Source organism: Falco naumanni, chromosome 7, assembly GCF_017639655.2.
Source record: "Falco naumanni isolate bFalNau1 chromosome 7, bFalNau1.pat, whole genome shotgun sequence".
In the NCBI taxonomy this organism is placed as follows: domain Eukaryota; kingdom Metazoa; phylum Chordata; class Aves; order Falconiformes; family Falconidae; genus Falco; species Falco naumanni.
The window spans coordinates 51532410-51555254 of NC_054060.1; the positions used below are offsets into that span (position 1 = coordinate 51532410).

General features: G+C 37.8%; 1 protein-coding gene across 1 annotated transcript in view; it reads left to right on the top strand.

Annotated features, from left to right (window-relative positions):
• The window catches only part of LOC121091443 (cytochrome c oxidase assembly protein COX16 homolog, mitochondrial), a 49621-nt gene that overhangs the window by 1833 nt on the left and 24943 nt on the right, over nt 1-22845 (top strand). The window contains exon 2 of the mRNA XM_040601272.1: nt 10971-11048. Coding sequence (XP_040457206.1) covers nt 10971-11048 — 78 coding nt within the window. The remainder of the gene's footprint in view (nt 1-10970; nt 11049-22845) is intronic.

A 22845-nucleotide genomic window follows, 5' to 3' on the forward strand; every position in this document is an offset into this window, starting at 1 on the left:
CCATTGCTTTTCAATAATAAATATATCAGATTTGATGTTTGATACGTCAACTGGTATAGTAGGCGAGGAGATGCAACTGGTACACAAGATCTTGACTTGCTTTCTGTATTACCTTCCCTGTGAGAATTCACTTAAGAGGAAAGTATGGCAAAGATACGCTTCATCATTTGTGTTCTCAAAGGATTGAAGAAATATAAAATGTAGTTATCAGGTGCCTTCTAAGCAGAATGGTGTCTTAGGTGGGGTGGGTCCTGCAGAAATAATATGGGCTGTAATATTGTGAAAAACCAGAAATGTCATTGTAAGACACAGAAACTTTTTAAAAGTACAGTAAAACATGGAACAGGACTCTTCCTCTATTCAAAGTCCTCAGCTGGAGTAATTTTCTAGCTTTATGGTCTCATGGTAGACTTGATGAAGACAAACTGTTAAGTCTAGAGGAGGGCAACATAAAAGATACAGCAGACATTCCACCTTGAAGGAATGCTTGAAGGAATTGTTTTAGTTGATTTTAGAGAAGTCTGAGAAGTTCTGTACATCATATATTGAGAGTGGTGATTGCTTTTTATAGCTTGTGAAATAATTATCACAATAAATGAGCTTTAGATTAGATGTTAGGAAAATACTACTCTTTGTTAGGAAGGAGCCCTTGTGAGATACTCTTAAGGTTTTTAAGGAGAAGTTGAACAACCATTTGGCAGCAGTGGACTAGATTTTCTCAGTTCTGCTTCAGTGCTGGAGCTATCACTTCTGTTTCCCAGGCCAAGGTAGACCCGTTGTTGTTTTTTTTTTTCTTGTGGCCCTTCTAGTGTTTTTGCATGATTTGTCATAGCTCGTAGCAGAAATTTTTGAGACTGTGTTTTCTTTGACTTTGTGCTGCCTAATTTCATTCCGTTTCTGTTACCACAGAGCTCTCTCCTCCAGAGTCAATATTCTATAGAGAAATATTCTATTATATTTCTTTTCAGGGTTTCATGTCTCCCTGTCTTAAAGTTATTCTCCCCTGTGAGTACTTCAGAACATTTCTGTGTGGCTGCTCAAAGGCTTCCCATGGAGCAAGAAAAAGGAAAATTCATGCAATTCTTGTCAGTTCCCCAGCTGTCTATTGAACTCTGAAAGCATCTCTGAAGCTGAACAGAATTGTGCTAAAAGATCAATTACAGCAAAAAAGACAGTGAATCCATGCACACAATCATAAGGAGCATGCTTTTGTAACCCTTTAATTCTGCTGAATTTGTGATAACACTGAACCAAAGGTTTCTGTATAGATTCTTGCATCCTGTAAACAATTTTTTTTCACTAGACAGGTACTGTGTTCTTCAGTACTGCTGGACTTTTCATCAGTACCCTATCTGCTTTTTTTTTTAAAAAAAATCAAACGGCTTTCATATCTTCCCTTCTTATACTGTGTATTTGAGTGAAAAATCCCTGTGCCACTTTTTGTAAAGGCTCCAGGGTTAAAGAGATCATAATTCAAAGACAGATGAGTGTCTCATTGTACACACACACAAATATATATAAAATTTTTTTCTTGCATTTTAGTGTAAATTATCTTGATCCTTTTTTCTTTGTTCTTTTGGGTCAGGGGCTGTTAGAATATTTCACTGCAAAAGGAATTTTCTTGGTTGATCTTTAAACCTCAAACTGACAACAGCTTTCGGAGTAAGATGTGTAAATCACAGTTTTCAGTCATACTTTCTCAGAAGATAAGAGTGTTTCTTTGTGAGCACCAACAACACTGTAGGGGGTAGGAATTAAACCTGCAGGAAACCTTGATGTGTGAATGTTTCCTTTAACTCTGTAAACTTCGCAGATAAGATATCTCTGCATGGCATAAAACAGTAAGCATTCAGGAGAGTGTGATGTAACATGGCATGGAAAATCTTAACAGCTTGAGTGCTACAGGGTGAGTAGTCCTAAAGGGCTGGTAAAGATGGTAACATCTGTGTAGATGTTGGGATGGACTCTAGTAACCTTACAGATGTATCTGTAAAATTTGCTGTTGTGACGGAGGGCTGTGCCACCTCTGTGGTAACTTAAGTCTTTGTCAGCTATATTGACATCTCCATTTCCTATTGTAGAAACTCTTAGCACATGAAGCTTAACTTACAAGTCTTCAGGATACCTGGTTCTGTTATAAAAGAAGAGCTTCAGTCACTGCTGCTTTATGTTCCGCAGTCAGCTCCACCTGATGAAAAGGGATGTGCCTTTCAATGTCCTATTGCTGCTGTGATGCTTCTGTAAGATCTTGAGAGAAGGCAGCTCTTTGGTATTGCAGCTAGTGGATTCGGTGGCATGCTTTTCTTATGAGGCACTAAACATGTAAGGTTACTTTTCTAGTGCAGTTAGAATGTTTGAAGGTTGCTGGAAGTTATTTTTTTTTCAGATAAGTATAAATGGTGGTTCTAGATCTCTGAGGGAACACATTTGGATTTCAAAATTGCAAAGCAGTAACAGCTCTAAAACACGTTAAAAAACCCCACTTCATACACTCGCACCACTTTACAAAAGATGTGTTTGTGGTTCTGTCTCATTCTAGGCAAGGATCTTTCATACTCTCTAAGTTGCAAAAAGGATGTATAGATGCAGTTTCAGTTCTGCTGTCAACACGCTACAAGGGGAAAAAAAATTCTGAGGATCTAAAGTGGCATCGCAGCAGATAGAATATATAGTCTGTGGCTCATTTGGTGATTTTCATTGTACACCTGAAATAAGTATTGCACTATATATGTAGTGCAGCAAGTTTCAAATTTGTGAGTGTTGTAGCGGCATTCTCTGTACCTATAGCTGTAGATTTTGACTTCATTTTTCTGGATATTTTTTTTTCTCATCCTCTAATGACTGTACTTTTTACAAGTACTTTGCTTCTCCTTCTGGATCTTGTTATGTGCTGTGTCTAGTATTGCCAAAAGAGAAGATGGGAGTAGCTTGGAACAGTTAAAAGATTTTTCTGTGAATAAATATGTTTCTAAAATCTATTTCCATCAGTGTTTATACACACAGACTGTACTACAATGCCATCTATGTTGCTGCCTTGAACAGTGCAAGTTTACTTTGATAAACACTTAGTCAAGACATGCCAAGAATGCATGTTGTGTACAGGACAAGAAAAAAGGTCAGATTAGAAAGAGACCCTAACAATGCTGCAGCAATGTGGTTGGTGCTTCCAGGCACCATTAGAGAAGGTCAGTGGCATCTCAGGCCCTTTTTAATGAAACAATTTAATGTAATCATCTCAGGCCCAATTTAATGTCAACATTTGTGACAAACAAAACACCTTTCCCAGAATGCAGCATATGAAAGTATATGTCTGTGGATTGGTTTTGTTCAGTGGTAAAGTCAGAGTCATCTGGAAGCCATGACTGATGCTCAGTAATATTTTGCAAATACTGTGAAGTGGTATTTTATTGTGCTGTAACTCACTGAAAGTGAAAGTTTTATGGAGTTAATGGGTAGGGAAACTGTGTTTTTATAATTTAAACGTATTTAAATAACAAGTTTCCAAAGACTTATTTAAAAACAACATTCCTAATTCATTTCATAAGAAGCTGCTGAATTCCGAGTCCTGGGATCTGCTGAATACAAGGTGCGCTTTTTCCCGCTAGTTCTGGAGGATCTGCCCGTAAAAGATTGTATGTACACTAAGAAATATAGAAAATTCTTCTTGGGGGTAGTCACGTTTCTGAGAGCTGTTGTTGCCATCAGCATCTATATATAGAAACTGTTGTTACATATATCTTCTGATATTGTTTGAAAAACAATTACTACAATTGGCATTTTTCGCTTTAGGTATGTCAGTATTATTGTTAACATCATTCAAATTATCACCTTAAAAAATTCATTTGAATGGCAGGACTTTTATTAATATCTATTACTTATGTAACTGTACAATAAAATTTAACATATGCAGAACGTTTGATTTAAATGTTAATAGCTTTTGAGAGATGAATGGAAGTTAACATTTACTCATGAGAAGAGAATTCTGACTTTTAGTATTTGTAGATAAATTGTGATTGCCTGTAAAAGTTACAAGTATTACATTTGTAGCCTTAAAAAATCAATAAATACGAAACTTTCTAGAATTTTAAAATGGTCACTCCCAATCAATAAAATCACAAGAGTGCTGCTTTTATTTTTCAATGACTTATATTATAAATATTGGGTCTCTAAGCTTATGATGAGATATGTCTTCAACTTCTGCTTTGCATCTTGTGTTCATCTGTGTGTGTTTGAATCTACAGTGGAGTGTGGAGCTATTCCAGACAAAACAGCCCCCTGGAGCTGTTTGTGCTTGAGTGGAAGCCAGCGTGTTCAAGCTGAATGGGCTTCTGTGGACTCCAGTTTGTGCAGTCTGAATTAGCTGACTTCCATCTTTCTGTTGACTGTCAGGGTCTAAAATTACTGAGTTCATCTTTTGAATCAATGCCTCAAACTTTTGATTCTTGCTCTTTGAGTACTACTTTCCAGATAAGCATTAGACAAATAGTCACTCTGTAGGTACTCTGAATTCCCCCCCTCTGTTTCATTTGAAAACATGAAGAGTGTAATTGCATTGTTGAATGCTGTTAGAATGGATTAATCTGGCACTCGGGAACTGGGGTTGTGTTGAGCCTCAGAAATGGAACGTAAGTACAGTTTTGCCAGTTTTCATGTCCTGTGTTTAGTTCTGGTCTAAGTCTCCACCTTCTTCAAGGGGTGGTGAAGGTAAAGATATAAGGTTAATATTTACTTCATAGTGCATTTCATCTTCATCCCCTGTGCAGCGTTGTCCATAGGGAAGTATTACTTGACAAGTAGTGATTTCTTTTTATGTTCTTTAGTGCAGGTTTCAGTTTATTGCTGTTTTGAGCTGGGCCTAACACATCACAAGAACACCAGGTTGCGGTGACAAGTGAATAGTTTCTCATTGTAGCGCCTTGACTAGATTTGAACCTGTGACTAATGGGAATGGTGATTTTAATAAAGAATCAACATTTTGGCTTTTAGAAGCTTATGGAGAAAGAGAAGGTGGCAGCTTGACCACCACCGCAGACTTGGTTTTCAAACAGCTGCAGCTGCTGAGTTAAATTCCTTTGTCATCTGACCAGCCCAATCAATGTGTGTAATGCAAAATGACAACGCTGTGGCTGAAAATGACCTTTGTTGTTAATGCTTATACCAAGGAACATATGGGTTTCTGTCTTTTCTGCAGTGTTCTTAGGTTGTTTCTATTAAATGCATTTTCTGTGTTTTCCAACCTGCTATGAAGTGGACATTTTAATAAACAAAGGTTTTGTTTTCTTCCTAAGATGCTGAATGACAGGATTGAAAGGATACGGACAGTTTTTGTTGTACTCTGGCCTGTAGCCATTCATATTTGCAATCTTGAAAATCATTGCTTTGATATACTCTATACTCAGTCAATTAACCTGATACCTTAGGTCAAGTTTAATGTTCTGCACATAGTTCCCCATGCTGTGCAAACTATACTCTTCTGCTTTACCAGTGAGTTACAATTGTCTCCAGTTTATACCATCTGCTGTCCTGGGTTGCCAGCATGGTATCCATGTGGTCATCTCCTGGCATATTTCATCCATTTTTGACTGTAATGCAGTTCAGTCTTTCTACAATTTGTGAATTCCAATATATGTGTTGAGTCAGTGCATTCTCTGTTGTGCTTTTGAGTGAAATAACTACTAAGGGACGTATAGCTTTTATTTCTGTTTTCCCCCAAGGAGGCCTCTGATCTGAATTAAAAATTATTTCCATTTGTTGCAGATAAGAAAAGGTAGACCCTGTTCTGCTCCCATCGAGGGTGGGGAGAGGATTTAGTAAGTTTCTGAAAAGGTTGCACTGGTTTTCTCTCAGCAGTTTCAGTGTTACGAACGGCTGTGGGAAATACTCTTGAGAGTTAGAGCTGGCAGAGGGGGGCGCTTCAGGTTAAGGTGACTTGCCTGGGTCTTCTCTGGGACTGGCAGTTTGCCCTGCTACTTTGTTTAGAGAACAAAAAAGAGACTTCAGTCTTCTGGGCTGACAAATTGCTGTCTTTCGCCAGTCTTGCACTGCACATATGACAGTTCTTTAAAAAGGAAACCCCAAACCCCTTTTTACTGTGTTCACTGCAATCACTGCAAACTAAAATAAAATAATTCACGTGACTGTTCTAGTTTTGAAGTTCCTGATGAATAGCTGGAGGGTTTTGCAGCAGCAGTCTGGAAGAGGTTAGAAAATGATCATGTTCCTTCTCCAGTGATATGTATCGTAATGATTTCCCCACTGCATAATCTGCTTCCAGCAGTAAGTATTGTGATTTGGTTAATTTAGGGATTTATGACAAATTTAATTTTGTAATCTGGCTTTCAGAATTGGTGCTATAGCAGGAGTGGCTTTCTGTCACAACAGGGATGCCTGTAATATGGGAGATTGCTGCCAGTGAAATAGTTTCTTGTTATGTTGTTGACCGAAGGAACTGAAGGTGACCGCTTTAGATTATGCAGGAAACTAAAAAGTGGGGATCTGCTGTAAGTCCCAAGTTCTTCTGCGGTTGAGTCCTCAGTGACCATCTCACTGTGGTTGGTGACAAATACAAATATTTCCCATCCTAAGATGCAGGTCAAGGGATCACTCTGATGCTGTCCATAACTGATTGCATAATATACTTCCTAATGAAGAAGTGAACAAATAGAATTTTTAGAAGAATGTTGTTAAAGAGAATTTTATATATATTATTTATTTATTTATTTATTTTTTACATAAAACATTTACTGAGGTTGCTGAATGTATGTGACAGATGGTGCTCTTATGTCACATCCTATCTTTCATTTTGTTTTGGAACATGCAAGTCATCCATGCATGCATAATTGCATTACAACATTGTAGGGTTGGAGTTTTTTGTATACTCACTGGAACATAAAGGAATAAACCATTGTGAGATCTTTAAGGGGAGGTTGTGCTAGCAGTGCTGTTAAGCTGTTTGCTTTGGTGTTATGTGCTGGGTAATTAGTATGTTTTATGGTTGTTGCCTTCTTAAGGTAAATTTCAGGTGTAAAGGAGAAAGTGAGAAGTTGTTACCATTTCATCCATCTGCTGAATGCATTCAAGTATCTAGACAGATTATGTTTGCTACATAGTGTTTTTTGCTGCAGGTTCTGGAGCATATAAAATGAATAGTTCCTTCACAATGAAAGAATGCAGGTGTTTGAACTTTCCAGCTTGAGTACTGTTGTTCACATGCCAATGCCTTAACATTTTATGATGTAAGTTAACTATCTGTACGATTCCAAAATCGGAATGAAGAAAAAATGTAACTTAATTTTCATTATATGTGGCATTACTTTTCCTCTCTCAGTTAACTGGAGAGTAAGCATGAGTCTGACTTCATTAGAATGTGGCCAACCTAACTGTTTTATTTGTATGGTGTCCTGAATGGTTTCTACTGTCTCTTTTGTGTCTGGACTAGTGGATGGAACATACTGGACTTTGCTGTTGCCCTTGGCTTATATTGAGCAAATTTGCCCATTGTGGTGCTTTTTAAACTGAAGAGTGTTTTGCAAAGAATCATAGAATCATAGAATTGTTTAGGTTGGAAAACACCTTGAAGGTCATTGAGTCCAACCACTAGCCTAGCACTGCCAAGTCTACCACTAAGCCATGTCCTTAAGTGCCACATCTACAGGTCTTTTAAATACCTCCAGGGATAGTGACTCAGCCACTCCCCTGGGTAGCCTGTTCCTATGCTTGACCACACTTTCAGTGAAGAAATTTTTTCTAATGTTCAACCCAAACTTCTCCTGGCACAGCTTGAGGCCGTTTCCTCTCATCCTATCACTTGTTACTTGGGAGAAGACGCTGACACCCACCTTGCTACGACCTGTAGAGAGCCATAAGTTCTTCCCTGAGGCTGCTTTTCTCCAGGTTAAATAACCCCACGTCCCTCATCTGCTTCTCATAAGAGTTGTTCTCTAGACCCTTCAGGTATGTGTTCATAAATGTAGACTAGAAATGTGTTCAAGATGTACAGAATGTGCAAAGCCAACAAGCTGATGATATTGCTGGAATTTTTAACTTGAGTCTTATTCCACTTGTAATTATTTTGACTGGTGACTCTTGATGCTTCATTGTTTGTATGCATTCTTCCCTTTAAATACAGTTAACTTAAGTGAAGGTAGTGAGGACATCTTCCCTCATGCAAAAAAGAAAAGGGAAACACTTAAACCAAGACTAACATTTCCACTCGGTGCATAGTCAGTCACAGAGTCCTTTACTACCTTTAATACCATTATAGCTGCATAAATTAATTTATACCTTCTTTTATTGGCTTTTTACCACAATTTTCAAAAATCTGATTGACTGAAGAGCTGACTATTGCTGCTCTGGCTTGTGTAGGTCAAGGCAATTCATGCTCAGGGCTGTCAGCTAACTGCATTGACATGCTATTGGTTGATTAAATAAGTGCTGAATATGACTGATTCTGGTCAGGTTTTGCAGTGAAGTCTTAGACATCGTGTTTGGTTTATTAGAACATTGGTCAAGTAAACTTGTAAACATATTATTTATATTTTTGTGTGTATTCTGTGTTTTTGAAAATTGTTGATCTTCAGCCTAGCCTTCCAGCATTACACTGTGTAGTATTTCAGTGGCATTTTTAATTTCTTATACCATCAGTGTGCTTTGACTCTCATGCAGCCTAACTGATGTTTCACTGTAAGATAAATCAACCATTGCAGTACTGGAAGTGTAAAGGCAGTGTACTGGTAATGCCCGATAAGTGAAGTGTGCCAGCTTGCCAGGCTAGTTATGCTGCTTATGCTGTATGAAGAGCAAAAGTACATCAGAAACTAAGTGCTTTTTTCCCCTTCAGGAGTACAACAGTGATGGAAGTAAAATTACAGTGTCAGGCCAAAACCTGTCTAAAGGAACTGAGATGTGTGTGTATCAGCTTCTTTATCATGTGTATAGCTGCAAAAGGAAAATGCCCTATGTAATAGATGGTTGCTGTCAAACAAGTGATAGGATGTGATGAGACAAAACGACTTATTTTGCAACAACCTTCTACTTGATTTCCCTTAGTTACAGTGTACATTACACAGTTTTAAGTGATCAAAGCTAAGGTATGTAATGTTTCTTTTTTAGCTTGGAGCCTGGCTCTGTAAGCCACAGCATACCTTTTCATTGTGATAAATAATATCTGGGTTATGAGGAGCAGGCCAATTGAAGGTCTTCCACTTGTTCATGTTGCATCTCATAATGGCACATACTTTATGCAAGTTTGTTGTTAGGCAAACTAATTTTTAATTGATGTTGCAAGTAACTGCTACTTTCTGCCTAGTTTAACAACTGTGTACTGAACCATTTCTCATGCAGTTGCTTTTGCCCTGCCATAGCCACTCTTTGACAACATACTAATACACACAAAGGCAGTAAGCTATGGTCTGTAACAGCCATAAACTTGTCTATAGCACTTCTGATTTCTATTCATTAGGACCTGAAGTTTAAGTTAACTCATTGGCTGTTAATTAACATAATACTTGTTAGGAGTTGAATAAGATCAGCTAATGAAATTTTATGCTGAGCTGTCAACCATATTAAAATTCAATTATAGTTTGATCCTTGAGACTTTCAGCGTTATGTGTTACTGTATCTTCAGCTGACAGATCTGCTTTGATTAAATAAACCTTGAATAATGTTCAGGTTCTTTTTAACAATTTTGAATACTTTCTTTTCTGTTTTTTGTTCTTTCTTACCAAAATACTGACACATGAGGAAGACTTCCCCCCCCCCCCCCCCCCTTTATACAAATACTTTTTTTTCTATTGTGTGTTTTGATGATTCAGTATTTGCAAGAGCATCATTAATTCATTGAACAGTTATGATATAGGTATGGTGCTGTCCAGTTTTTGGGAGGTCAGATTTCTAGTCACTGAAAGTGACATGCTTATTTTCTGATTGGCTTTCTGAAATCGGTTCTGTGGCTTAGCAGCTAGATGTTCATACCACAAAATTTTGATGTATTTGTTCCTAATTATCAGCTTATAGAAAGGGCTAGACCAGAAAGAGACTGGAGCCTTCAACTCCTGCCTATTGGTGAAAGGTTCCCTGTTCTGTGAACATAGTACATTAGTTCCTGGGTAGCACTCTGTAACTTACCAGCACCTGAGCACGCATGGGGCTGAGCTCACATGGTTGAAAAATGAGCTCACATGGTTGTGAGCTAATTTTCAAGTCCTTAATGGTGTTTGTTAACAATACTTGATCTTTTGGTTGGTTTGTCTGTTTTTAATGGTAAGAATACATAGACAGTCTTATGATATCCCTCTCATAAGAAAGAATTATTTAACAATTCCTTTATGTGGGTATGAAGGTTACACCCCAACCCCCACCCCCTCTCTGTTTCTGCCTTTATTATTCTTATTCATAAGCTTCACAGGTGTGGACAGAATTGCAATACAACTAAGGAGGCAATAATAAAAGTGCAGGTGTGCTGGATATGATTTCTTAGCCTATATGATAATGTATCATTGAATCACAGCTCCGGTCAGCTGGTCTGTTCAGAAGCTTAATTAGATTTCTTACCCACAGACATCAGAGTAGGTCAATGTGGCATTGTTACTTCCCCATAGAGTTTGAAAATGATGAGAATAAATCCTGTGGTGTTGAGGTAAAGGTTCCTTTGCAGTTTTGTCAGGAAGCCATATGGGGAGGGAAAAGAAGGAGTAAGAGCAGAGGAAGTCCCTAGAAAATGTGCATCATGAAGCAGCTGTCTTTGTATGGAGGAAATCTGTGAAATCCAGGTCCAGAGGATGCAAGAAGGCTCTGACTTTACATATACTCCCTCTTGTCCTATATGTATCTTCTAATTGATTATTTTATTCAGTTCCTGGTGTTTCTGTTGGAAGAATAGTAGGGTCCCTGGTAAATGAATTGGGTCAACATGCAGTGTTCTTTTTTGTAATAGTCCTGACATGTCTTGTTTTCATTTTGTTGTTTTTCAGCTGTATCTTATTGGAGGATCTTTTGGACTCCGTGAATTTGCTCAAATAAGATACGATGTCCACAGACTACATGGCAAGGTAGTTGAAGTGGTTTTCTTTACTTTTCATTTAATTTTGTATATGTATTGTCTTCTATAGGATTGTTAAGACTAGCAGGCTTGCTCTTGGGGATTTGCCTTTCACTGCTGGGCCCAGGCTACAGCTGAGGCCCTTAGGCAGTGAGTAGCGCAGGTAACAATAAAGGGGTTGACATGATAATGAATCCTTTTACTGTCCGTGAAACAGATCAACATAAATAATAGAAAAAAATAGTTTCTTTTGTTGAAAATAAGTCCTTAATGGTGTTTGTTAACAATACTTGATCTTTTGGTTGGTTTGTCTGTTTTTAATGGTAAGAATACATAGACAGTCTTATGATATCCCTCTCATAAGAAAGAATTATTTAACAATTCCTTTATGTGGGTATGAAGGTTACACCCCAACCCCCACCCCCTCCCTGTTTCTGCCTTTATTATTCTTATTCATAAGCTTCACAGGTGTGGACAGAATTGCAATACAACTAAGGAGGCAATAATAAAAGTGCAGGTGTGCTGGATATGATTTCTTAGCCTATATGATAATGTATCATTGAATCCCAAGAAGTGTAGCACATCTAGAAGGAGTTTATTACAAAGGTATGGTGTCTGATTTAGATGAAGAAAACTGGTATTTTAAAATGCTCTGATTTCAAGCAATACTTGGCATTTAGTATATAATATTAGATGGTTTTCAGGGCTTGTCTTTTTGTTGGCTGAGATAAGCAGATACCTTTAACATTGTGCTACATCTTGTTTAAGCTCTGCATAAGAAACAGGAGCTAGTCTTTACTCAGTATTTCAGAATGAATTATATGGAAGAAGCCTTTCTTTAAATGAACGGGAAGCTTTCTGAATGAGGGAAATAGCTTGCTTACTAGTGCTACTTACGCCTCCAGGTGTAACTAGTTCCAACTCATATATGAAATTATTTGAAAGGAGCATAGTCAGTTCCGCAGAATGTAATATTGTCTAACTTTGTGATATGCAGGTCTGCCGTTGCAGTGCAGAGAGGCTTTCTGGTCTCAGTGCTGACTTGCAGGTCGCATGAAGTGCTTTTAAAGACTGTATGGCACTTTATAGTAAAAAAAAATTTGTGTATAATTCTGGACGCTGTGGCTTTCTGTTGCGGTCAAATCTTTGAGATCTGAGCTGCTGAGGGTTTGGAGACTCACTCGTTTTGTCTTAGACTCCTGTTATGGGCCATCTAAATTACTTCAATCATTTCTCATTGTTCCATGTGTTGCATACGTAGTTGTGGCCTTTTGAAGCACCATGTGGCCCACTCCTGGTCAGTCCCATGGGGACAGGGCAGAATAATCTTAGAAATCTTTTCTCCAGTGTTGTCTTCTGGGTAGCTATTTTCTATGAGTCCTGGGCTTTTAGGACCAGTTGGAGCCTTTTAAGTTTTTCTCCAACCAGATGGGAATCACAACAGGGGCAAGAATTTGCCTGTTGTGTTTCTGTCATTTTTTTGGTCAAATTCATAGGTGGTGAATTACATTTGACCTCCGTGATCTGCACTGTGACTGCAGCCCAGGAAAAAAAAACAGGTAATAGTTGCACTCATTCAGATCTATGAGGTGCTTTGTCCCAGCATTTATAATCAAGGGGAGCATCATTGAATTAGACAGTAGTACATGAAAGCTCTGAGGGGAAGCTACTACACCCTGGAGTTCTTAAGCTCTGAAGAGCTAAAAGAGGACATCTGGATTCTGCTCTAACTGGTATTACTTAAGGCTGCAGCATCTCTTCTGTGTTCTGTTTTTCTTTTCATTACTACTTTATTTAGGAATAGATGAAATTTAAATAAAGAACAATGCAGTATTGGCTGAGAACTAGCAACACCAACTTTGGGCTAGAGTATAGACAGACAAATCAAAGCAATGTGTTCTGTTAATTTCTGGGTTTATGTCCTTAGAAACAAGAGTTAAGAACCATTCTAATGCATTCAATAAGACAGCAAAAAAGATTAGAATGTATTTTAACTGATAAAGAGAAACAAACCTAGTTTAAAAGGTACGTGAAACTCAGGAAATGAACACAAATCTAAGTAATTTTAAAAGGCTATTAAAAATCCTGATAAGTCATAACATCTGCTTAATTTGTCACTGATTAAAATGTTTTTGTGTTGGAGTAGAATACCCTTTTCTTATATGACACTTCGACTAGCATAAGTCCTTATCAGAACAGGGAGAAATGCTCCTTTTGGTGGGGTGGGCAGTTATATGCAAATTGCAATAGGCAATAAAATAAATAGGATTATTTTGTTTCAGTTGCTCCTTTCTAAAAATAATAATGTTTAATTAAATAACACTTTTCATACAAGGAGCTCAAAAGACTTTCACATAATTTAAATGAATTAAGTTTTATAGTCTTACTGTCAAAAGAGGCAGGATTATTATTTCCATTTTATTGCTGAAAAATTGAAGGCTGAAGGAAGTTAAACAACCCATCCAAACGTAGGTTAGGATTTGTAATACCTGAGTGCCTGTCTTTTTTATGTCTTAAGGATGTGCCTTGTATGTGCCTATAGTATGCATCCTTTGTAAGCATGACTCTAAACTTGTTTTCTTGCTAATTCAACTGCTAGACAGAATTTAGACAATCCTTTTGTGGTATATCTCTACTACATTTTGAATGCTAAACTATGATCCCTTCCCTTTAAAAATATTTGGTTTTTTCCCTTTTCAGTCTTACCATTCTCATTGTGCTGAGAGGGAAACCACATTAGCAGGCAAGCTCTCAGCTGACGATCTTCCGAAGGAAGCATTATAGTAGAACTGGTATTTGTGTTTTGGTGACTAAGGGGTTAACTGCCACTTTCTCTTTGTATTCTTGTGGCTTAATGAGCAAAAAGTTCATTAGTCATAATGTCTATGTTATTAATGTCAAACTGGCTTTTGAAGAACATTCCTTGCTAAAGGAATTTAAATTTAAGAGAAAATGGTGGTTTGGACTTTTGAAGGTTTGTGGTGATGCGTAAGGCAGGGGCTAGGATTGGGGCTGGGAGGGAGACAGAGCCTAGAGCTGGAGCTGGAGTGGGGTGGGGAAGGGGCTGCAAAAGGAATTCTGTCCTCTTGTGCATTTGGTCTATGGCTAGGGATCTTGGGCTGAGGGTCAGCCGGTGTGTAGGATGGAGAGTCAGAGCCTAGAGCTGCAGCTGAAGAGGGACTATTAGCATCTCAAAAATGGATATTTTATCCATTTAGTATAGCAACATTGGATAGCAGGGCTTTGTATATGCCCATCTCTAGCAAAAGCAAAAAAACCCCCGTTTTGGGTACACCTTCATTTACTCAAGATACCCAGGTCAGTTATACTGCCTCAGCACACTAATTGTTCTGCATTTAAAGTGAACTTACACTGAGACTCTTACTGATGTAAATGCCTATTTACACTAGTCAGGATTCTGAAACTAATCAAGGATTTCTCCATTATCTATTGTTGCCAAAATGTCCATTAATGGAGAAATCATTAGGTTAGGTAACTGTTCTTTTCTGGGAAGAATTTATGCAAATCATTATTGGTTATAGAAAAGCAGGTATGCTTACGGGAAAACTGTGGAATTAATGGAGAAGAAATGAGTATGTTTGTATAGGCATTGTTCCAAACACCTTTATTCTCAAATGGAAAACTAGGGCCTTTCTTTGTCTATCTTCTCACTGTGTATGTAATTGAATAGAGATGCTTATTTAAGGAGGTTTTTTTCTCTAGAAAACGTGACTTCTGTTAAATATACTGAAAATGTTTCATTTCAACTATATAATAATAAGTTAACTGTGTGCCCATTGTTGTCATTCAAGGCATGGTAGAGACTTGCTGATTCAGGTCTAATTTTGGATATAAGAATCTTGGACATGTGGAATGGCGTGTACTATTGGCTGATAGTTACTGTAGAGGGTTGAAGAGAAGCAACATACTAACTGCCTGGGAAAATCTAGGCTTTCAGCCCATCAGCAAACTGTTTAGACTAATAAAATAGAGTTTTTAAGCTCCAAAACTGCTTTGTTGAAACAGTATTATTGCGAGGCAGGTTCTCAGAGTATGGGGAGGGATAGGACTGAGCATGTTCCTCCAGGTTAACATGCAGCAGAAGCACTTCTAGAAAAGCTAGATGTCTAGGTCATTCTGTCAGGAAACAAAACATCAGTTAGCCTTTGAAGTCTCCAAATTCTTCCGTGAATTATTTATAACAGTGTTACTATACCGACCCCTTTAGTGTTTACAAACTATGTAGATCCTATTCACTTTTCCTTTGTCCTATGCAAAGTGAGTGCACCCCAAAACCAGAACGCTAAAAAATGAGATTAATAACATTTTCTGTCTTACTAATGCAGAAAGTAGAGGCAGTGGAGAGTCAAAATGACAGAAGTTCAGTCTTTTCTCCTATGTGAGTTTCACTCCTTAATCTGCTGTTGGGTTTTAAAATATATATGTATAACCATTGTGTGGCACTTCAGGATTTAAAATGCAATTGAAAATGAAAACACTTGACCTGTTCTTTCAGAACGCCATCCTCTACAAGCATAAAACTGTAAACCCAGAAAGACTATAAAAGGAGTGATGGTGGTGGTGTGAAGCATACTCATTAGTAAGCATGCTAGGTGCATCAAGCTTTCTTTCTGCAGACTGAGAATTTGCCTTTAAAATTTCTGTTAAGGGAATGGCAGTGTTTTGAGGTCCTTGGATAATTTTTTTGACCAATTGACTGACATGTAATTACCCATGAGACACTGCTTATAGACATCTACAAGGAGTTAGTGTTACCATTGTCAATTCTCATTTATTACGTTTACTTGGTGTCTTGAAGTCCTAACTCATGAAATGATATAACTGTGAGGATCTCAGCTTTCATTTTGTAATCCTAGACCTTGGAGTTGGGAAGAAGATCACATATGGTACATAGAAGATTATCCTGAAAGCCTTATTGTCCTTTGAAAAAGAAAATGATGAGGAGTGGAAGAGGCTAATACAATCACAACACTGACATTTTACTGGTTTATAGCTGTTCTTTTAATTGGGCTTGATAATGATTTCAGTGTGTTGACTGTCTGGTTGGTTGTACTCAGTTTTACAGTTTTAGAATATTGTTGGTGGGTCCCTGGTGCTGTCCTTTAACATTATATTCTGAAGCTCACAAATGGCTGTCAGGGGACCCATAGCAGCGTGCAATTTAAATAACTTCCAGTGATCTCATTGGAAATCATACATCCATCTTCTTCAGGTTCTTGCTCCAGTTCCCTCCTCTACCACAGAGCTCCCCTCTGCCTACGAGCAAGTCATTGAATTTTAGTGAGTCTCACTTTCTCAGTCTGTAGAAGGGAGATAATTAATGCTGCTCTATTTTATGTAGGGAACAGGAAAGTTAATTAATTTAAATAGAAAGAATTATTTAAATTCATATGAGTATTTAAAAAAGTATTTCCTCAGGTGAGATCCATTAATTCACATCTTTTGGGTCGGGGTGAAATAGTTTAGGAGGGAACAGGAGCAGAGAGAAGACCAGTTTCCATGAAGCCTTTATATCGGGGGAGAACATAACTGACATTTCCTTAGGAAGGTCCAGGAAATCAGTCCATCGTGTTCTGATTATTATAATTATAAGCGGGTAGCTGAGACTTAAGTGGTATCTGCCAGTTATGCTTTTGTGTTGTCTGGTTCACAGACATACTGCAGTTTGTTTAAACCACTGAGCTGAGATGGTGACAACTGCAGCAGCACAGTGTTTAAATGAGGTTGCAACATCCACCCAAGAAGGGGAAAAAATCTGCAAGTGACTGGACAAGACTGGAACACCCATATTGCTGTCATTATGTGAACTAGCTCACGTATAACTACAGGAGTTGCACACAGAGGCATGCCCTGAGGTATACAACTAAAATTGTCTGTTGGTTATCGCTTCTATTTTACCTGCCTATAAACTGCACTTGGATAGGATTTCTGTGTTCCAGAAGTTTGTTTTGTTTCGTTGGTTTTTTTGTTTTTGTTTTTGTTTTTTTTCAAAAAAAGAAGCATTACAGAATTACATGTAATTTGAAAGGTTATTGTAAAGTTAGTATGGTTTCTGAACAATCTGTCGTGTTTCTATATGTCACATAATTTTCTTCCTTAAAATAATGTATTTCATATGAGGTGAAGACTTTGAATCAAAATCACCTAAACTTCTGAGTATGTCTGTAGCATTTAAAATTACACAAGTAATGCTATTTTTGACTTACAGTTGTGGAATATCAGCAGATTGTCCCCATCATTAAACATATTGTGAGCTAGTAGTGTTAGAGCTGTTTTACTGCAAGCTGTCTTATCTTATTTGAGGACCTGCGCCTGTGTTAGAAAACGGTATTTGCTCTTTGGCAAAGCTATCAAAGATAAGAAGAATTTAACTGAGATAGCAAACAGTATTGCAGCAGGATGTAAAGGTATGGTTTTCACTTTCTTCCCCCAAATTGTTCAATTGGCTGAAAATTGCAAGGTGTTCTTGTTGCAGTTCTTAATGGATAAGCATCCATGCTTGAAACTGTATTATACCTTGGGGTTCCCAAAGACCATAAGTCTGACCAAAACTTGACTTACTTGACTATTTCAAGGCGTAAACCGGATAGGCCAGGTCATTGTGATTGGACTGGACTGGTAAAGCCTGTGCTGGTGTAGTTTGTATTAATGACAACTAATGGATTTAACACCATTGATGCCAGCCCAGGTCATGCCATGCACTAGTTTTCTTCTGTATTCTGCAGGCTTTGTGCTTGATTTTGTTCAAAATGGATTTAGACTCATCCTCTAGTTTTCCTGGTGTGCCAACACCCCATAGCGATGCTAAGGTCAATTTAGATTAACGGTTAATACTTAAAATACTCTTAAGTGGGTTATCTTTATTATTAGAGTTAGGAAGTGAAAATTAAACACTCACTATCTGCTCATCTAAATCTAAATGTATGTTTGTGGTGCTGTGCACTACGTCAGGGATTCATCTTGTTTGTGTTTCCGTTGTCTTAAATGAAATGCCTGGTTTGAGGTAGATATCCAGGCAGCCCATATAGATGGTTTGAGAGAGAAACGCCCCCATAATATGCTTCATTCAATTTTAAAATAGATGCTTGAGAGCTATGTTGTTCTCTTTTGACTGATGGAAAAGTAGAGAGATTGAGCTCAACACTTTATCATTACAAAATTTCAGTGAGATGAATACCATCCTTAGTGTAAGAATATATTTATTGTTAATTTGACCAATAAATGGTAAGTGAAATAAACCTCTGCCTAACTTCAGTTACAGACAAGTTAGGGTTTTAGACACATATCTTAAAGTGAGATTTATTTTCTTTAGAAATGCCCGTCTCTATATTCAGCTGACTGTAGGAGGAGCCTAAACAGAAACTTCATGCTTCAAGTCAAAAGTTTAGTTGGATAAAATTAGGTGAGATGAAGCCTGCCCTAAATATTCTTTCCCTGGAGCTTCATTGGCAAACTAACAGTTGGCTTGAAGGTAGAGAAACTCTTGTTTAATCTGTTGTTTATGTCTGTTCTGTGATTCTGGAGAGTTTCCTCCATGATTTCATAGGAGGTTGTATTTAAAACATTGTGTTTGATTTGAGTGTGAATGAAATCAGAGTGTCTTTAATTGATGTCTGGTGGCATTTTCTGGATGGGAAAGGTATCCTTTCTAAACTTGTCAGCAAGGGAACATGGAATCATTTTAGTGTCTGTCACTGAACTTGGAAGAATAATTAAGTCTTCTCATCTAGCATTTTAGCATTTATTTATAAATGCATCTTCATGCATTTAATTGGTTTCAGTAAGCTAATTACTCAAGCACAGTGTGGCAAGGGATTGATGTTGGTGATTATTGTTTGCGTCCTTTTTTTCCTTAAGCAGGTCAGGTTGGCTTCAGTCTCAAGTCTAATGAAGACAAACTTCAGCTAATTTCCTTAAGTAGGTTTAGTGGATTTTCAAAGACTAAATTCATTAATGAACTTGGCCATAGGTCCTCCAAAAATTAAGAAAATAATACACTGGAATGTTGTCTGGTGCTTTAGAGAATGTGAGAGGCATACATTTATGATTGCTTATAGGAGGAAAAAAGATCATCTTTGTCAATCATTTATCTTTATGTAATGAAGCGCGTTTTACTAAATTAAAGCAGACCTTGCTTTCAAGCACAGCCTGCTTAGTGGAGGGTTTTAGAATTAGATGGAATTGAGGCAGCCTGGCTTCTGACTGATGGCTAAGCAGGTGCCCTTATAGTGTCTTTTTTTTTCTGTTGGCAGGGGGAATTTGGCACTTGTTACATCTTTTGACCACGGTTCAGAATCATTCAAGGCAGTAATTTCAGTCCTGCAATGTGGCACAGAAATGAAAGGGTAGCAGAGCTTTTCATACTCTGTATTGTGGTAGTACCAGATGTTCAGACATCAGTTTTCTTTCTTGTCTTGGATCAGTCCAGAGGGATTGTATGGAAATGAGCTCTTGATCCATGATACTCTTGAAGATTTTTGAGGTTCAGCTGCTAGTGTTAGATTCATGATTTTGCACTGGTTTCAGTCTTTGTCTCTAAACACATTGTCTCTAAACAGCTGATTACTGAATTTGTTACGATACCAGCCAGAGGTGTATGTTTTAATTTTTCAGGCATCCTTTCAGTTTAGTATATTAACCACCTTTTTGTCTGTAAAAGGCAGAGATGGAGTCAGTCAGGAGATTCAGTAAGACTTTCTTGCCCCATTCTGAGGCTGACACTGTGTATATGCTCTTAAATGGTTTCTATTGATTGGATACACCTAGACCCACTGCTTATTGTCACCACAAACAGCTTAAAGTAGTGTAGGACAACCTGGAGATAACATTTTGCCCATACCTGCCCTTTCCTACCATCTTATATGAGGTTGAAAAAAATGAGACTAAGGCCATCTAGACTATTCTGATGAAACCAAGAGACCTGTCAAGACCAGAAGACTTCTATTAATAACCTGAAACAGGTATGGGCTCTCAGAATTACAATATGGTTGTTGAAAATTGAGACAGTCGCATTAAATCTGGATGTAATGATGATAGTAATAGCAATACAGAGATTTTGATAATATGTGTGTTTACTGATTGAAAAATCAAAGCTGTACTAATTTTTAACTTTGAAATATCTGTAGTTTTAGTGAATCTTTAGTTTCAATCTTATAATGTGCCAGCACTATTTTTTGGCAATGAATATTCAAATATATTGTTAATGATACTGAGTTTGGCCAGAGACCCTAAATAATAATATTCAGTGCTTGCATGGTTAAGTGTTTCACTGAATCCTTGTCAAGCTTTTTAAGTAAGTTTTTTTAAATTAAGAAAAGCCTTACCTATCAGTTTCCATGTATGCAGTGGTTACTATTACTGTAGAAATTGCAGGGGGCTTCTGCCATGCATGCTAAGATGTCATGCTATATCCTGTGTGTAAGGATACATTAATATGCCAATTTTGATTAAATTATGTTTATCTGAATGGCAGAAAGGTCTTGTGCCTTTTATAAAGATTGGGAAAATGGGCTTAAAATTTCAGGGGCTTAATATCTGTCCAGATGTAGAGGTTTGATTCTTGAAACTTCCATTTTGTGGCTGCCTGGATGTATATTGCTTTTGGACTGAAGGTCCTTCACATACCTAAATTCTGCTTTTGGCCAGGCTCTCTAGTACTGTATTTTTCATGGTGCTGCAAAGCTTGGCGTCTGCTAGATACGTAGCAAATCTTTCAGGCTCTATTAAATAGGTGTTCCTCAGTCTGTGCTAGCTGAAGATGTGTGTGCTGTTACGTGAGTTGTTGAGTACAACTTGTGAGGCTTCACACAAAGTGGCTGTAAAAGTAGGGATGCCTCCTGTGGCCTCAACCAGAGGGCAGGTACCCAGGATGTGGATGAGAGTTTCAAGGCACATCTCCTTTCTCTGGGAAACATGCAGTAACTGTAAATTTGTAGATTGCCTGGAACTGCAGGCATTATCAGCTTTCCTTTTTAAAACTCATCTCTGCGTGGAATAGTTAAGAACGAGGGAGAAAATGTGATTGTGACTTAGTATTTAGATTATATATGTGAAGTAGGGGAAACCTGGGTTTTAATTTCTATGACATTTAGAATTTCTGTGTTTTTATCAAATGAGTATTTGATACTAAACGTCTTGAAGCTGGGCCCCCTTTGTCAGGGCAATGCTCTTTCTTTGAAATGAGGGATTTGTTCTTTCAATTTAAAACAAGCAGACAAACAGAACCCAGTCAGCCTCACCCTGAGATGGATAATGACTATGAATCGTAACTGGAATGAGGTATCTTCTTAAATCTTAGGAAAACTTGTCTAGTACTTATAAACTCTTCTGCAGCCTTTCATCTTACCTGTCTGTAGTTACTGCTGCTCTAATTGCTACCCAGTGCGTATCCCCTTCTTAAGCATCTGAATCATCTCTTAGTTTTAGGGTTTTTTTTTTTTGTTTTTTTTTTTTTTTTATTCCAGAAATCTAGTTCAGGCTGTAGATTTTGCTATGCAACCAAGTGCTAGGTCCCTGTAAATTTAGTTATGAATCTTCACATGTGTATACCAACAAATATGTGCACATTGCTGTTTACCTATCTTGAGCTAGTAAATACCTTGGTGACCCTACGCATGCTTCTGACTTTCTCATATGTGTGTGCAAGTTGTGGATGCACTTAGAAGATTGCCTTAGAGTATTTTTGTCCATGAAATTCAGAAGAGAATTTGGATCCTATCTGGCATGTCTTTCTTGGAAGTACTCAGTAAAGGAAGCATGCTAGGTACATTCTGCACACAAGGCAACTCTTTTTTCAGATGTACAAAAGTTCTGTTGGATATATATTGTCCAGGGTTTCCATGGATCAAGCAGCTATATTAGAGGTACCACCTGACTATGCTGCCCAGCATCTGGAAATTCCAGGCAAATGGCCAAATTTGTCTTTTTTTGCTAGGACAGAATTTCTGTGCGGAAAAACAGGGCTGTGTCTGGAGGAACCTGGACATCTGGCAGCTTTACCTCAGATTATTGAGCTTCTCTGTGATGAAACACAAAATAGAGTACAAGTATTAAGAGTTTCTTGTTTTAAACAGAAGACATTTTTCTATTTCATAATTCTGTTGTCAAGATTAGATTCAGATGAAGAGAAGGTTATTAACTGAAGAAACTCATTCTGATGCCATTGCAAGTGGAACTAATTTCAGTACGTAAAATGTTGATAGCTTTCAGATTTTTACATTTTATATACTACTGAGAATTCTGTTCAGTTGCTTTAAATCCTGTCACATTGCCACAATTAATTACTGGTATTTTTGCCTTGCAATTGAAGTGATTACAAGTGTGTAATTTAGCTTCAGGCAGCTTTTAGCCAAAACATAATTTAATATCCAGCTGTTTTTCCCCTCATCTCCCTCAAGCACCAGAAAACATCTAGCTTTCCAGACTCATCTTGGGAAGCCAATAGCCATGGTGTCAGCAGATTGAAGCTCAAACAGAAGTACTGGAGTCCCAGTCCCCTAGATCAGGATTTTCTGTACTGCTAGACTTGTAGATCACTGCAGTTTTTACCAAGAAAGTGTTGAAAACCCTCTGCCATGGATTGTTTCCATTTTAAGTGTGATCTCTGTCTAAATGGACCTTCCCTTTCTTCCCCTTTGTGTTTTGAGGCTAGGAAGGCTGAAGTCAATTGATTCTGTTGCAAACTACAGCTATGCATCAGTCTGAAAAAGTAGAGCCCAAACTGCTAATGAGAGGGGAAAATGCATAATCTGTCTCTCTTCAAATATCTGCCACCCCAGAAAGCATTT